The sequence below is a fragment of the Lagopus muta genome, chromosome 16 (genome assembly GCF_023343835.1).
Source record: "Lagopus muta isolate bLagMut1 chromosome 16, bLagMut1 primary, whole genome shotgun sequence".
NCBI lineage: Eukaryota > Metazoa > Chordata > Aves > Galliformes > Phasianidae > Lagopus > Lagopus muta.
In genome coordinates, this window is record NC_064448.1 from 806389 (window position 1) to 822636 (window position 16248).

General features: G+C 43.9%; 1 protein-coding gene across 1 annotated transcript in view; it reads right to left on the reverse strand.

Moving 5' to 3' along the window:
- Positions 1-16248, reverse strand: part of ATP9A (ATPase phospholipid transporting 9A (putative)) — a 52511-nt gene that overhangs the window by 25343 nt on the left and 10920 nt on the right. The window contains exons 5-14 of the mRNA XM_048963426.1: positions 11688-11746; positions 10803-10854; positions 10145-10239; positions 8920-9000; positions 8177-8252; positions 5461-5537; positions 4619-4779; positions 3725-3867; positions 3030-3142; positions 1317-1529 (exon numbers count right to left, since the gene is read on the reverse strand). Of these exons, the coding sequence (XP_048819383.1) occupies positions 1317-1529; positions 3030-3142; positions 3725-3867; positions 4619-4779; positions 5461-5537; positions 8177-8252; positions 8920-9000; positions 10145-10239; positions 10803-10854; positions 11688-11746 (1070 nt within the window). The remainder of the gene's footprint in view (positions 1-1316; positions 1530-3029; positions 3143-3724; positions 3868-4618; positions 4780-5460; positions 5538-8176; positions 8253-8919; positions 9001-10144; positions 10240-10802; positions 10855-11687; positions 11747-16248) is intronic.

Consider the following 16248-nt stretch of genomic DNA (forward strand, 5'->3'; position numbering starts at 1 on the left):
ATTTGTATATCTAAGACCCACAGAAAAGATTTCTTCAGTGCAACAAAGCATATCTGATTGTAATTCTCCACTGAAGACATTTGGAGAAAGGAAAAATAGAAATTAAATACTGGAAGGATTAGTCATCATGCTATAGTAAAATAAACAAACAAACAATAATTCCTTTGGTATTTGAGACAAATTGCTGCATAAATATTTTAAAGACAGAATAACGCAATAAAAAAAATCACTGACATATATATACCATAGTATAAATGTAAATAAACTGAGGATCTGTGAGAAAGCAGCCAGCGAATGCTTTAGGAAAAAGAAACAAAAACCCTCAAATACAGAAATTACCATCTGGAAATCATTCAGATCTCATTTCAATCCAGAGGCAGTTGCTTTCTGTAAAGCTGCCTTCATGGGGGAGAGCAACACAGTAGAGGAGAAAAGCAGGTAAGCAAAACAGACCTAGATTGTGGGTGTGATGATCTCGCCAGCTCCCAGGCCAGAGAGGGCCAAGCGCTTGCTGTTACGACAGGCACTTCAATGGAACAGGGGAAAGCAAAGATGCAGCTTTTGTATAATACAGACAAGATACACAACCTGAAATGAATGAACTGCCTACCCGGGAAGAAAAAAAAAATCTACAGGGAACGTTTTGAACGGCACAAAATGTGGAAGCTCTATGCCAATCTTACAATAATACTGCACACACATTTCTGAAAAGTGGCAATTTGAGGACTTCAGCCAATACATTCCTTTATTTGCAAACAAGTTCTCACTGCTAACTATGAGGAAAGCTAGTTTCTCTTCTGATGCCAGAGGAGGAATGTTTATTATCAGAGGCAAGTCTGTTTGACAGTAAATGGAAGGATCCATCAAATGGGTGATCTCAGTAGGATTCTTATGGAAAGTGTAAGACTTTAGCCTTCCAAAAGTACAGAGCATGTATAATTATACGAATGAATAGAAAGCTTTTTTTAAACTGTGAGACATCAAAGAAGGTATGTCCACAAAGCACCAGTAAAAGGCTCAGCAACAAGCTGCAAAGTTCGCCTCCACTGCAGCACCACGCACAGCCCTGGTTGGACATGGGGCTGGAGGAAGATGGCACAGCACAGCCCAAAGGCTGTGAGCCTCTGGCTCACGTGGGTCATCCTGCAGAGCTGCCCCAGATCCATCTCACCCACACAGGAAGGGATGCCTCCTCAGACAGAAGGGCCACCCGGCACAACTTCCACCTTTGTCGGGGGAACTGAATTTATTACCTACAAAATACACCCCGGACGAAACACGAGTGTGGGAACACGAGCTGAACTCTACCAACTGACCTCATCGGGGCTGGAGGCCTGGTACACCCTGCACGAGTCCTCGTAGTGCCTTTCAGCTTCAGCCTGGTCCGTCACCCCGTTGGATTCGTACACCGGCGTCACGTTGTGGCACAGCGCGATCGCCTTCACTGCCTCGTGCACGCGGCTGCTCATGGTTTTACGCACCTTGGTGGCCAAGGCCAGGCCTTTCACAGCGGGCGGCTCCTGAGATTGCTTATGGGGAAGGAGAAGAGAGTCTCACTGCAGAGAAAACGACTCTGATTGAGACTTCACTCAGTGAAAACCACGTAATATGTAATCCATGCAAACTCTCATGTTCCTCAGGACGAAACGTGCTCGTTGTGCACTGTGATTCTGATCACCGCTGGGAGCACCGCGCAACTCATTTATCAGTGTCATTGATGGAGGAAGGTATGCAGGACTAAATCACCTCTGCTGTTAGAAAACACATGAGAAAAGGGCGCACGGACACAGGTCTGCCCAGCACTGATGGGTGCCAGGCCAGGGTCACAGGACTTGGTGAAACTGCTGTGCCCCCACACAACATCAGTGCCTCGGCCAGGTTCCACGTGCAAGAGCACTGCTGGAAACAGAAAACAGATGGGTTGTATGGACCTAGAAAATCTTAATTGCATTCATTTAATTTTTAATACTATTTTTAGTACCAGAATGGGACTCGTCAGATAATTGCACAATTACTAAATTATCCTGATGGAAGAGGGGACACGCAGCAATTCAGTTTCCTGCTCTGTTAACCTTTAGTGTCAAGAGGACAAAAGCTTCGCTTCCAGGTCAAAGGCCACAACGTGGTAAAAATAAGAGCAAAGAATAAGGACTACATTTCCAAATGAATCGCTGGCTGCCAATGCTTCTCGTTACCGGGGATCTCACTTCACAGCCATAACTGCTAAGTGAGATACGTCCTTCAGTGCAATGCCAAGTGCTACTTCACACACTGTAGTGATTACGACACGCAAGGTTTTGATTTACTACCCAGCTCATCAGCACTGTTGCGACAGGCTTCAACCAAACCAACCACAGTAAAGCCCTGAAGGTGCTGAAGGGCATTTGGACCGACGTGCAGCACTATCCTCATAGCAGGACAGGCAGCCATCAAAACATTCTTGATAAGTATTGAAAATGTTGGCAAATAATTAACTGATAGTCAAGTTTTCTCTGGAGATTGAGTATGAATTGACAGAACATAAATCTGGAGCCTGGGTTTTTTTTGTGTTTTGGTTGTTGTTTTTTTCAGTTTCTTTAAGTACAGTTCTGTGTTACTGCTTACTCAGTACTGAGGGCTCCTCTTCCTATATTAATTCCCCAGTACACAGCATTTCAAACAGCAACTTAACCCAGTAAACGTTACCTGGTGTTAATTTCCCAGTGAAGCAAATGCTGTGGTTTCTGTAAGTGGTGAATAACTAAATAAAAGTACCCTATTTTACAACCTGAACTCAGGACACAGCACATGCACTTGCAGGCCCATGCAAGTACTATGGCACTTGGAATCTAAAGAATAATGGATGAGAAACAAGCTATGAGTGAATGTAAAATGCAATCAGGTTGTATGTATTAGGTATCTAATCACCTTTTGATTTTTCCAAAAACTGACCTACAAGAGGCAGATCCCTGTCAGATTAATTCATCATTAGTCTGGTAACCTGGAAAGCTGATGTGAATAAAGAGTTAAGCAATCCAATTTAATTCTACCTGTGTGTATATACTGAATATGTGGCTCTGCACTTCGTCCATGGAGTCAAGGCCGTACGCCACTGTGCCCAGATGAAGTCGCTTGAAGACCATCTCATTCTGTGTAAGCGTTCCTGTAACAGAAGCAGCATCAACATGGAACGTGGACCAACATTCCTATTCTGCAAGGCGTGATCTTGTCCTTGCTGTATCCCAAATACAAGAGAAACTGGTCCAGAACTTGGACTGATCACTGCACCAGGCTCTCAGCACAGGCTGAGGCTAAAGGTGACAATATTAGAAATCTCAGGGCAAATTCCCCTGGGAAGTTGTGGTGCACATTCCTGTACCAGTAAGAATGAGATCATTCACCCAAAAGTCACTGCCAGGATAAGGTGCAGGCATAGCTCTGGTCCTGCTGCAACCAAAAACAACTTCTGGGAACAACTGGAACAGCACCAGGATTTTATGTGGGACAAAGCTTTTGATTACAGCTTAGTCCTCTGAATCAGCCCAACTGTAAGCAGTGAGGAAGGCAGCGGGCAGACTGACGGCATGTTTCTGCCCGTACACCTAGGCTACCTTCATCCAGCTGTAAAACCGAACTCTAAAAGTGGTTTTTACGTTTACCTTCAACCTTGGGTTTAATAGCATTCTTCAGAAGCCGAACAACAACAACATGCCATGACTCAAAGCTGTATTTTCTACACAGATACCTGTTTTATCTGTAAGCAAGTAGGATATCCTCCCCAGCTGCTCAGGAATAGTGCTGGATCGAACCACGGTCCCAGGGATTTTGGAGTCTCTGCGGATCACCCAGCTGTAGACAATTTTTCCCATGTCCAGATTCACACGTAAACTATGGAGGAGCAAAGGGAGAAAAAGTGTATCTGAAGTAAAACTGGAAAAAAATCACTATGCATTGCCACAGTGTGATGAAAGCACAGGGCTTCTCTACTGCATTTGAGCAGCCAAAGAGAAGTATGTTCAAAATGAGTGGTTGGGCAGCAGATGGGGAGAACTGCACACTGCTGCACTGGTAATGTAATTCAAAAAGATATATGGCAGAACTACGTGGAGAAGAGCAGATGAATCTGTGAGGATGATGAACGTAGACAAGTAAGGATACTGTGATTGATAAGGGGACAGCAGGTTAGAAATGGAACCGAAATGAATCCCAGGCCTACGCTGAGAATAACAATCTGCTTATTGATACCGTGCAATTAAATATGAAAATTTCAGTCCCTTTAAAGGCATTTGGGTCCTATGTTATATAAATATCTCTCCTCTGCGTTTTCCTCTGTTCTTATCAGAGTAACCAGGCAGTCCAAACACAGAGGCAGGGACTTAAATCACTGACCTGCAGCCTATACCAGGGTGCTCAGACAGTGGGCAGATGAAAACACTGAAACTCAGCAGGAACAACAAAGCAACTCCTATATTCAAACAGCAATTCTATTTATATTCTATATATAGAATTTCTATTTCTAAATTTGTTCAGTTGTCAAACAAGGAATACATAAGACTTTACGTGTCTGTTCACATTAGAAGCAGGGAGGAAGATGCAAAGGAAGCAGTATCTCACTGGGAAGAATTAGTAGTTGACTCACCTAATTGGAATGATGTTTGAGAACAGGAGGAGGAACCTTATGATCTGAAGATACCAACGGCCAGCAAAATGCTGAAGGGCCACCATGACAAGTGAGACCACCACCAGGGCTCCAAACAGGATCTTGGTGAGACAGTTCACTTCTAAATCAAAGAGACCAATCTAAAGAAATAAAATCAAGACGTTTCCATCACACCATTGGAGCTGTCAGCTCAATTTAATATTCACAAAAGGAACGAGCCCCTGTATTCAAAGAGCCATTCCTCACCAGTCAATGTTTATTTTTCATTTAAAACGCTACAAACATATTTGAATTTATGAACAATATTGTTGCAATTATTAAGTTACTAAATACTAAATGAATACTAAATTACTAGATACTAAAACACTAGATTACTGAATAGGAGTCCCTACTAAATAGGATTTCCATCCTTTGGAAGCTGAGAAATGCATGAAGAGGTGAGAAAAGACTCATGCTGTCAAAAGCTGCAGACTGTATAAACACCCCCACTCCCTGCCTTAGCTTTGCTACAGCAGAACACAGCAAAATAAGCTTTCCCATTCTACCTGGGACTGTTTAATTATAACCATGTAAGTCATCAGCATTAGTTATGAAGCACCAGCAGTGTTAAAAAAGCAAGCAGGTACATGTACAACAGGCTCAAAGAAAAGAAAGATGGCAACAGGCTCTGATATGGTAGCTGTCTTAAACAGGAGGCTGAAAGATATAAATCCCTGTTCATCTGATGTTGTCCCTAAAGTCTGTCTTTGGATGGACCTATCTTTGTTTAGTGGTAAATTACTGCCAAGTTTAGTTATTGCAATACTGCTTTCTTTCCCTACCTTACTTCTTGGGTTTGAAGTGTTCATCACACTGCGCAGTTCCCTTCCAGTGTAGAGGACAACTCCCACAACAGTACCTAAAAAAAGCAGAATATGCATCAGCCTAAGAAGTACAACCTCTGCTTGCCTTCTCTGAAAGATGCTCGCCAGATCCATAGCCTTCAGTTTTGAAAAGACTTTTAGCAGGTTAACTCCTAAAGCAATGGTAACAAGGACTAGAAAGGTGAGTTATCTGAAATGTAGAATCCATACAAACACAGATGCTGAACAGAAGACAGCCTACTAGGAGTCAGCAAGTCTCCACCACACTGCCCTTATGGCTGGACTCACAGCATCATAAGCTGCTCCAGCTGAGGAGCATGCAGAGAGAAGCCGCATGCTTTGCTGGCTTGTCTCTTCCTGACCCCCATCCCTTTTGAAGTTATTTGTCACTACTGACTATAAATAAACAAAAGCAGAGAAGGAGGAGGGATTGTTTGCTCCCACCACCCCAAATCCCACTCAGGGGTGCTAAACATGCCTTACTTCAACACGAAATGGGTGCTCTGGGATATGATTGCTCCTTCTTGGTGAATTTTGCCACAATCAGAGTAAAACCAACAAATTCCAAATGCTTTAAAGACAGAATTAACTTATTTTAAAATCTGTGTCTTAGCTGAGTATTTCTTTAATTGCTGTTCCTCCTGAAAGGTGAATCATACCAACTCCCACCTTACTGCAACAGATGGAGCTGCTGGGAGCCCATGTATTTTAATGCTATGTCCTGCAGTTTCTAGAGATCTGAGAGAAGCATTTTTCTCCCTTTTTGCAGAAATATTGTACCAAACTGTGTTATAAATCCCTGGTTTTCTACAGCTTTCTCATAAAGACTTTGCAAAAAGTGGCTGCAGTCACGAGTTTAAAAGCTGCTATTGCCAACGCTGGTTGCTACAAGAAAATTTTACAGGTCTATAAAAATGGATAAAAACACCACTGAGGGAAAAAAAAAGAAGAGTGCTGTTGCTGATACATTGCCATTTTATGCACCACTATTCTGCTGCTGCCACTAATGACCAAAATTTTAACAATTGCATTAAATTGAAAGTGTATTATTTCTAAATAAGATTAACTCAAAAGAGGCAGTTACTAAAAATGCTGAGAAACATTCCTTTGGAGATAATAATAACAAAATTAAAAAGTAAAACACATCACTGTAGCCAGATGGCAGGAGGGGTAAGATCACCTCTATTAAATGAGCAGATGGCACAGCTACTCCAAATCAGCTGCGAACAGTCAGAGTCGGGCCCTCCGACCACAGCAGCAGATGGAGAAAGTCACATAGCTCTGCTCCATCCTACAGGCAAGGGCTGCTGCCCCAGCGATGGCAGCACCACGACTTCACAGTGTTAGCTTACAGAAGAGGAAAAACGACATTCACGTTTTCTTCTTGCAGAAGCAAACTGCAACATGCTATTTATTACTGCCATAGGAGAAACAAAAATGGATGTTCTATCAGTCGAGTCAGTCAAACTGAGGGATAAAATCTACCAGGTCTGGAAAACAACTTGAAGACAAGCTGGTGCGTGTAAACAGAACATTTCTGATTGTTTTATGGCTATCCAAGACAGACTGTTGTACTCACCAGCTGGAATGGCAAAAATACCTGCAAATGGTATTCTTTCTAGCTGAACTCTCAAACGTATCTGTACAAATAGCTTTGCTCTTACTCAGGAAGGAGGGTGGGCTTTGCCCCAGAGCAGGATGGACTGAAGCAGTGCATTACACAGCCTGTGGGTGTTGGAAGCCGCCCAGCCCCAGGCAAGGTGTTTGCAAGCAGAAAGCACGAAGGCAGAAACCTTCTGCATAGTAATTACTAATCTATAAATACTATTTACTTGGCCCAACTGTATGCAGATGACCAGGTTTTTAGCTCCCTTTGGTTACACTGCTGCAACAATACTGTAATATGTGTCAAAGAAGATCCTGAGCAGGGACAGATGGAAACATAAAGGAATAAAATCTATTCATATGTCCTGCTTTTAAAAGGGAAAATGAAAATCTCTCCAGTACTTCACAAAAATCTTTCAGAGTTCACGTTCCTTCCCATTATCACCAATCCCAGGCACACTGTGGTACTGCACTGCAAAGCCCCTCCTCTCTGCAGCTACAACTCCAGCACTGCTTACAGAACTTCACTCTCCTGCAGTGAGTGCTGTCCTGTAGTCCTGACAGGCATACTAGGCAGGAGAGGAGCAAGGCTTTTACTTTGACAAGCCTCTGCAGGAGGGCACTGATTAATTTCAGGCCTCCAAGCTTATCGTACACATGCACTAAAATGTGTCAAAGATCGTATTTTTTTCCTCCTTTAAAATTATGTAAGATGAACTCAGTGGAAGCAGTTACCTGGAAATCTTTCATCTTAGCTTCTGTTACCAGAATCTATTTGACACCATTTCTGTTACAGATTAGGATGTCAATGCGAAGAGCAATTAAGTGCTATTCTGGTCCTAGATGCTAGAGAAGTGCCCAAAGGCCACTCCAATTCTTTCTCATCTAGGAATGTCCAAGAGGCAATTAGCCGCCAGTCCAGCTCCCCAGAGGTGTTAGGACAAGTGGGAAACCTCACTCCCACTGCTAATTTCTCCAACTGACAGATATTATTATTCTATTACAAAAAGACCTTTAAAAATTGTTAACATATTCCCTTAAAAATAATTTACACGTGCCTCCACCTTACCTGATGCAATCACTGTGCTGGCCCACAGGGTGTTTTCTATGCTTAAGCTTTCATTCACAGAAGGGTCGCTGTCCTCCTACAATAGGGGGAAAATAAGACACCGTGTCAGTAATTTAAAAGGCAATAGGCTGTTGGAGTTACACATGGGTGCTTGGAGAGTGATGCTCTGTCAGCAGAGGGCTTCTAGGAGAGATGGAGGATTTTCATTAACCCAGCGAGATCTCTGCCTAGGTTGAAAAGCATCACTTGATTTCAGTACAGAAAGTAGAGTTGGACGAAAATGTATAAAGACAGACTTCCTCCTGAAAGCCTCTATGCATTAAAAAAGAAAAAGGGATTAGTGGGAAGCTCACCAGGAACCCCTGCTTTTTCATAGGCAAAGGGTTTTAACCCTACAGAGACTGCAGCGGTGCCGATTTCCTTCTGAGCACCATGCATACATAACTACCAACCTCAGTCCAAATGTTCAGACCTAATGCCAGCAGTGGAAGGTCCCATGTCACAAACAGCCCATGACACTGTTGCCAAGTCAAAGCTTCGAAAACAACATTCTTGTTTCAGATTTATTTCATGTATTTTACGGAGGGGAAAAAAAAATAAGAAAAGAGAGTGAGAGAAAAGGCACGAGGAAGAGCATGACCTCACATTTCTCCTGAAAGAAGTCTGGCATCCTGCTGGTGTTCAGCAGGTTGGCACAGAAGACAGTACATTCATTATTTTGAGCAGATGTAAGTAGGACTTACCCTTGTGAAGGTTCCCACAAAATTGTGTATATCAATGTTGGGCTCTTCTGCATATACGTACGACCGGATTTGCAGCAGGTCCTAAACACAGATGTGTTTGGGGCATTTAGACAAGCACGTTTTAAGAATATACAAATGGTTCTAACAAAACACTTCAAGTCATTTAAATCATACTATTTTCTTGAGCCCAACTACCTAACAGAAAATATAACCATTATACCAGCATGTTGAAGGCATTTACCTGCTCGTATTCATTGGACTGAAACCAAAGAGACTCCTGGGAGTTACTTGGTTGTTAGTGCCCCATAAAAACAAATGCAGCCTGAAAAAAATTCAAGAGAGCCTAACAAACACATCGCTTCCTAGCAAAGAAGGTCTGGACCTTCCAAGGTAACCAAGGAACATCCTAACTCTCAACATTTAGCTTGAGATGCCAGTGGCACTGGGAGCAGTTCCATGGCGACAAGGAGATATGTCACTTCTGAACAGTGTTTCCAATGCTGACTCCAGGTGAACTATTCACTTCACAGATTGAATGTTTTGCTTCTAAGCTTTGGTATAAAATAATCTTCCTGCAACTATACAGACAACATCAATAAAACGGGTACCCAGATTTTCTTTCTTTTCTTTTTTTTTAATTTTTGAAGACAAACTACTTTAGCTAGAGAGTACTGAGCCAGAGGAACCTACTTTAGCTAAAGAGCAGTTTAGCTGGGAAACAGCACATGTAGTGGAGGCTGAACGCTTGTTTCAGATCATACAGGGAAGCACCACTGGTCACTCCTCCTTTCACAAAGGTGAGCCATGAACTTCCAGAGCCGTTTCATGAAAACGCATGAGTTGTGTCTCTGAGCATACTGCAATCCAGGAGGAAAGGGAGCATTTCAGGTGTACCAGCAGCAAGGCACCTGTCCTGCAACAATACCTGTCCTGCGCTGAGTTACTGCAGTGGTCTCTGGAGGGGAGAGCAGCATTCCCCCATGAGCCATGTCCTGCTGCAGGGTCAGCACAGCCTCACTGTGCAGCTCTGCCCGACAGCCACAGACACCCAGCCTCACCCTGCCCCAAATCTTCTCCTTGTTGCCACACCGAACCTGCACTGCGCACCCGGTCCTGTGCAAAACAGTGTTCACTTGTTGCTCTGCTTCAGTTAATGGCTTTGAGAAACATTTGCAGCTGGCTGACCGAAACCTCTCCCCCCACGTGAGTTTAGCAGGCAGCTTACAGAGGCGGTCGGCAGTCTCTGGGTGCAGGTAACCGGCAGCCGCAGTTTCCAGTCTGTCTCACCATCCAGCTGGTCAGTGCGAAGGAAGCAAGACCCTGGGGAGCATCCACAGCCATGAGTGCCCTCACGTAGGTACACCTACAGCTTACAGAATGGTTTTGTTTCTAGGACATCTTTCTTTCTTTGGAAACAGTATCTGATTTAAAGTAATACTTGTTAATACGGTAAGAATAGATGAATTATACTCCTGCACCACACATTTGTTTCCTCCCACCAGTTCAAAGTACAGTGAGATTCTGCTCTGTATCTTTAAGACATTTGAAATTAGTCATCATGCTCTGTAAACCTGCAGATCAAGCGTTTCCTTATTCCACACTTAACAAAACAAACCTGACCAGCGCGTAAAATGATTTACATTTACAATGCATGGCATTTTGTGACCTCATTCACCCTGGATTCAACTACCTACGTTCTTGGACTAGCAAGCAAAGCCAGAGTGTAACATCCTGAGAACTGGTGGTCCCTGAAAGCCTTTGAATTCCCCATTTCTTCAAAATTTTACTATTATCTATTTCTTTCACGTTTTCAAAAGATAATTTTCTCTAAACAACCAGTGAAAGGTTAATGGCTATTTTGACAATTGGTTCCAGATGTTTACCATTCTTCTCCGACGTCCTCAGGAAGATCATGTCAGCAGGGACCCGCTGGTTCTGTTACAAGAAGAAAGGCCATTATTGTGCACACACCCCACACGCGTGCACAGCTCCTTCACAGCCCCGGCCACAAGCAAAGGCTACGGAGGAGAAAGAGCATTTCTTTGTCAAACCGAAGCTTGGTATTCATTTTGCTTGGAATCCTAAGCTCACTTCCCTGCAGAATCCCGAGTGCAGAATAACAACCGGAGCCAGCTCCCACTGACCAGACTGGCCAACGTCTAGCTTTACAAAAGAGCTAGTGATAATTCTGGAGGTCAGAAGAAATGTTAAACCAATGCCAGTTTCCTCTCAAGGAAGCTCTATGCTGGAGGAAGGCACGCACCTGGGGCCTACAGGTACCAGGGTTTGGGTATACTTTTTTTTTTTACTGAATATTTTCAGACTAACAGTTTTAGAGGACACAGCTGCTTGCATGGAGAAAGTGTGAAGAAAATAACTGGAGGAAAAAAAAGGAGAAAATGTACATCCCAATGCCCACAAACGGATCTGTCCCTCCACCTTTGTGTTGGTTATACCAAACACATTTTGGTGTTGTACGCTGTATTTGTATCAGACATTTAACCTGTGTGCAGCAGTCAAAGATAGGGTCAGGGAGCCTTTTTGTCTTGCTATGGGGAGATCAGAAAACATTGCTGATAGGCTCTTATTCTGAGATCTGGTTTGTAAAGGCAGTGATGCTATTTCCAGGGCCAGGGGGAAAAAGGGAGACCCTAGAAAGTAACTAAATACTGTGTTATCCAACACTCAATACTGTAAGCCTATCATAAATCAAATACCTCAGTTTCCAAGAAAAGCACTTTACAAAGAAGACGCACATAAAGGCTCACCTTTTCAACAATGATGAGGTCTCCTACTTGTATGTTAGAGCTCTTCACCTTCACAGTCCCTGCAGAGGGAAGACAGCAGTGTCACAGCCCCGTGCAGCAGGGCAGAGCTGCTGCCCATCACCCCAGTGACAGCTCTGACACCGCAGCCATTACACTCGGGAAAACACTTTCAACACGTGCCAGGCATTGGTGCAAAACCAGGAAAACTGCAACACTGATCCACCTGCTGCTTCCCCAGGTGGCTGAAAATCCAAAGCTCAGCTCCCCAAGCCGGGACCTGAAAGCCACAACTAAAATGGGCACACGTTCAAAAGCAGGCTCGCTCCATCCTGCAGCACAGCGCTGTCTCTGGTCACCTCAGCTTCCTCTCCTTCACCTCCGCAGGGACACAGCCCAAACCACCCCTGCAGAGAGCAGGCGCTACAGAACACATCTGTGTACTCCTTTCTTTGCAGTTGCTCCAAACAGAGGGTTAATTTAACAACTGGCTAGTAATTTCAGATCGCTAGCCAGCTCCTATCTGCCTTCTCAAACTAGCTAGCGATTTAAAAATCCATTAAATTGAACCTTGCCTCTCTGTGCCTGTTCTACTTCAACAAAAGCCTCTGTAAGGTGCTGTGATTTGGGTAGAAGTGGGGAAGGCACGTGGCAGCTCGCCCTGGCACAGACAGCACTCCTGTACCTCCACATTCAGGGCTAACTGGCCAGATAGCAGTGCAGGGGTGAAGAGAAGGGGGAGGGGAGGGGGAGCAGAAATTAGCACAAAGCACAAAGGTCACTGGGATTTTACTACTGGCAGTCCCTTCATTAGCATCCTTCTCAGGATATGCTTCAGTGTTTCTGCTCCAAATTAACAATGAAAGCCTTTCTGGGCTCCTGGCAGCCTGCTGCTTTGGTGACACACTGTGTGCTTAACAACATGCTTCATCACTGCTGCTAATAAATGCAGACTTCCTTGCATGCTGTAATTATTCCTACAAATTATAAGCAGTCATGGCCCATTTCACAAATATCTCATAGGTCTTCGGCAGATTCTGGGTTTTGCCACGGGGGAGATTTAGATTTTGGGCTGTTTGTTTATTTTAAAAAAAGGTAAACAAAATGAATGCTGGGCTAAAAACATCCCTGCCAGGCAGGAAAAGCACCAGGGATTAAGAGTCCATTACGCAGAGGCTCGAAAAGAAAAGCTGTGCTCCAAGAGGATGCAAAAAAGCATCCTTGGCAGCCTTCTGCACGGCCATCCAAAGCTAGGTGCTCTGACACTAAAAGGGTCTGACAGATAACATCTCTTCCTCCCCTTTTAGGACGGTTATTCATGGAACAACAAAAAGTGCTTTGGAATATTCCTCTGTGCAAAGAAGGTTGGAATCCCACACAGCACAGCACAGCAACCCCTGTGCAGAGCAGCCCACGGGAGGAGAGGTGCCCTGCTTTGACCCTACAGGGGACTCCCTCCTAAAGATCGCATGGATGCTGTTGGTGGTTGGCAGTATAGAAATGCTTCCTGCAGGGCTCAGGGATGGAAGTTTGGTTTTGTATCACTTTTCCTTCATGAAATAAAGTTGTGCTGGAAGAAAAAAAAAATGCTCTGGCAAAGCTACAACACAATTATTTCATATCATTATGTGCATTAAAGGGCTTTTTGCATCACTACTCTGAAAACAGCATTACCTGCTCCAAAATGTTTTCTAAAAAGCAACTGGAACAGATTTGTCTTGCTCAATAGCCCTCCCGACATCAGCTGTTTTAAAGCAAAAGGAGCTCTGTAAGCACTGCATGCTTTCACAACTCCTGTATACATATGCGAGATGCCCTTTTTAGGTAGCAGAGCCAATTCTGCTTCCCAGCTTAGCCCCGGCCTCTCGTGGATGACATCCCTGCAGTCTGCACCATATGTCCCACCACGAAGGCGCAGGACCAGATGTTTCCTTTGACTCAGGACTCCCATAAAGCAACTTACTCAAATCGGTTTTATTTTGATCTTGGGAATTCTGCAATACCTCTCTCCTTCTGCGGGGAAACGAGCTCCTACACGTTAGATGCTTCCTCACACATTTGAGAAACTAGCTAATAACACAACAGCTTCATTTCCCAGTATTGCTTTGTTATTAAAGTATGCCTGTAATAAGAAATAGCTGCTTTTATAAAGGCACTCAGAAGGGCTTTCTAGGAACACCCAGGTCTGTTAGCACAATCACAGAAAAGCAGCTAGTTCTGATCTCTTCTGGTAAGGAAAAAAAAAGTGATTCTTGTTTCATTCTGAATTGTTTGGTTTTGATAAAAGCCAGAAAGGAGATCTTTGCTGCAACTTTATCTATGGCCTTTGGAATCATCACCAAATTTGCAGTGCGAGGATACACCACAAAGCAGATTATTTAAAGTATTCAGCCAGGAGAAATGCCTTTTTCTGTCACATGAGCACTTAAGATCTCACCATAGACGTGCACAGCTAAGGCAGAGTTCAAAATAGTTCATCTGGCATTGAAGATTACAGAGCAGTTTATTGACACAAGTTGAATGCATGCCAAGAAATGAAAGGTGGTTCGGATGCACTGCACCCAACTTTGGGCTTCTTTGGCTTTTATGCTGTATAAACTGCAGATCGGGGCTCAGAGGGGTTGGGAAAATATTGTTTTTGTATGGCTGGTAAATGCCAATGATCTGTATCTTTAGGAGCACCCCTCGGTAGGAGGTCTCCTCCCATTCCTTTCTGTGGAGTCTCTCTCTGTTATGCAGTGTTACCCAGGGAGGGCAAGAGAGAGAGAGAAGAAAAACAAACCAAGAATTTGTGAGCACGGTTCTAAGCTTTCTATCATGCAGAAAGTCAGCACACAGCCTTCTGAACACAAGGAGGTTTGTAGGTTTATGAATAGGGGATTGAAATTTGATTATTTTTTATTACAATCCAAACAACTGTCTTTTAAAGAAAGAGCTTTCTATTTAAGAAAAAAAAAAAGCTACAAGCCACTGGTTCATCATTTTGGAACGTAAACAGATCGTAATGGTGGAGGAGAAAAAAGGTTCAGAGCGATTTGTCTTATGATGTTAAAACAACACAGAAAATACCTGCCTGCCCTGCATCACACTGCCCTCCAAGAACACTACAGACACTGCAATTCAGCAACCATGTTCAAAATAAAACGCGATCCAAAGAGGATTCTCATCTTTTCTCTACAAAGAAAGCAGCTTGGCAAGGCTTACAAAGGTGAGCAACCCCAGCACCCAACAAACTCTGCACACAGGAGCAGGGCTGGGCTGCAAGGGGACTGGAGCCCTCATATCTGTGCTCACTGCACCCTCACTCAGAACAGCACACGAGCAGTTTTGTTGATTGATTCTTCAGTATGTTTATGCACATCTGTGCTTCAGTCACCCTGACTTCATTTACACCAGAGAATGTACTCTCAGCCTTGATGTTGCTGTGGGGGAGTAAGGCTGAAGATGGGAAAACTATTCTCCAGTCACCTTAATGGCAGCTTAGTGCAATTACTCGGGGGAAATAAAAATAGCTCGGAGAAAGCTACAGAGCCATTAGATCCATTATTGCCGATCTCCAAGAGCAGCAGTGCTCAGCATCATGCCTCACCTAATCTCCCCCTCCTAAGCACTGGCTTTAGCGGTGGAACTATTGTCAGCCTTCAACCAGCCAGCAACAATCCAGAGGGCTTTTGAGCAGCGCCCCTCTGCACCGCAGGGCTGTGCCAGTATCCCGAAGCACAAACTGTGCTGCGAAACAAGAACAAAACAAGTCCTACCCAGAGTTTCCCAGCCGCACTGAAAATTAACAGTTACGTTCAGCTGCTCTCAACTTAACTCCAACTTTGCCATTTGCTGCTTTTACCTCTGACCTAAAGAAGCTCCTGCTGGAAAGTTAGCCACCTTTTCCTGCTGCTCACAGACACATGCACTCAGAAAGCCACCATCGACCCCCAGCCATGCTGGCATCACACACTGCTGCTGCGGTCAGAAACGCCTCTCAGCTGTGGTGGCCTTTTCAAAAGTGGATGCTCACGTCCTCTGAAAGGCTCAACTACTGACAGACGCTGAACTTCGCACGAGACAGAAAATGGCTTTGCTCCCCCACCAACTTGATAATCACAATTTTCTGTGCTTTTCCTGCTCTCACCTACGCTGCTCGAGGGTTTCATTGCTGATTCTACACCAACTGTGTGCTAATAACAAACAAAGTGGCTTAGGATTTCCAACCACTGCCCAGCTGCCAATCCTCCTTGGGTTCTTTCACAAAATTAGAGAAGTTAAAGGATTGGGGGAAGGGAAATCATTCATGGGAAACGTAATAGCAATATGAAAAGAACTGAAGGAGAGGTCAGGCCCCTTATAGATCACTGAATAGAATCCAGAAGGCAACTCTTTTATATTTTTAAATAGATGTAGTATACCCCTCTCGGGTGAGGCTTTTGTTGGTTGCCAAGCATTTTAAGTGTTGTAGTAAGAACATGTTATTAAAAGAGGATTTAATATTCAGGAACTCAGATTCCCCAGTTTGGAGATGTCTCATAATTCCCAGCATGTGAAACATACACAGCCCTAAGCAATCACT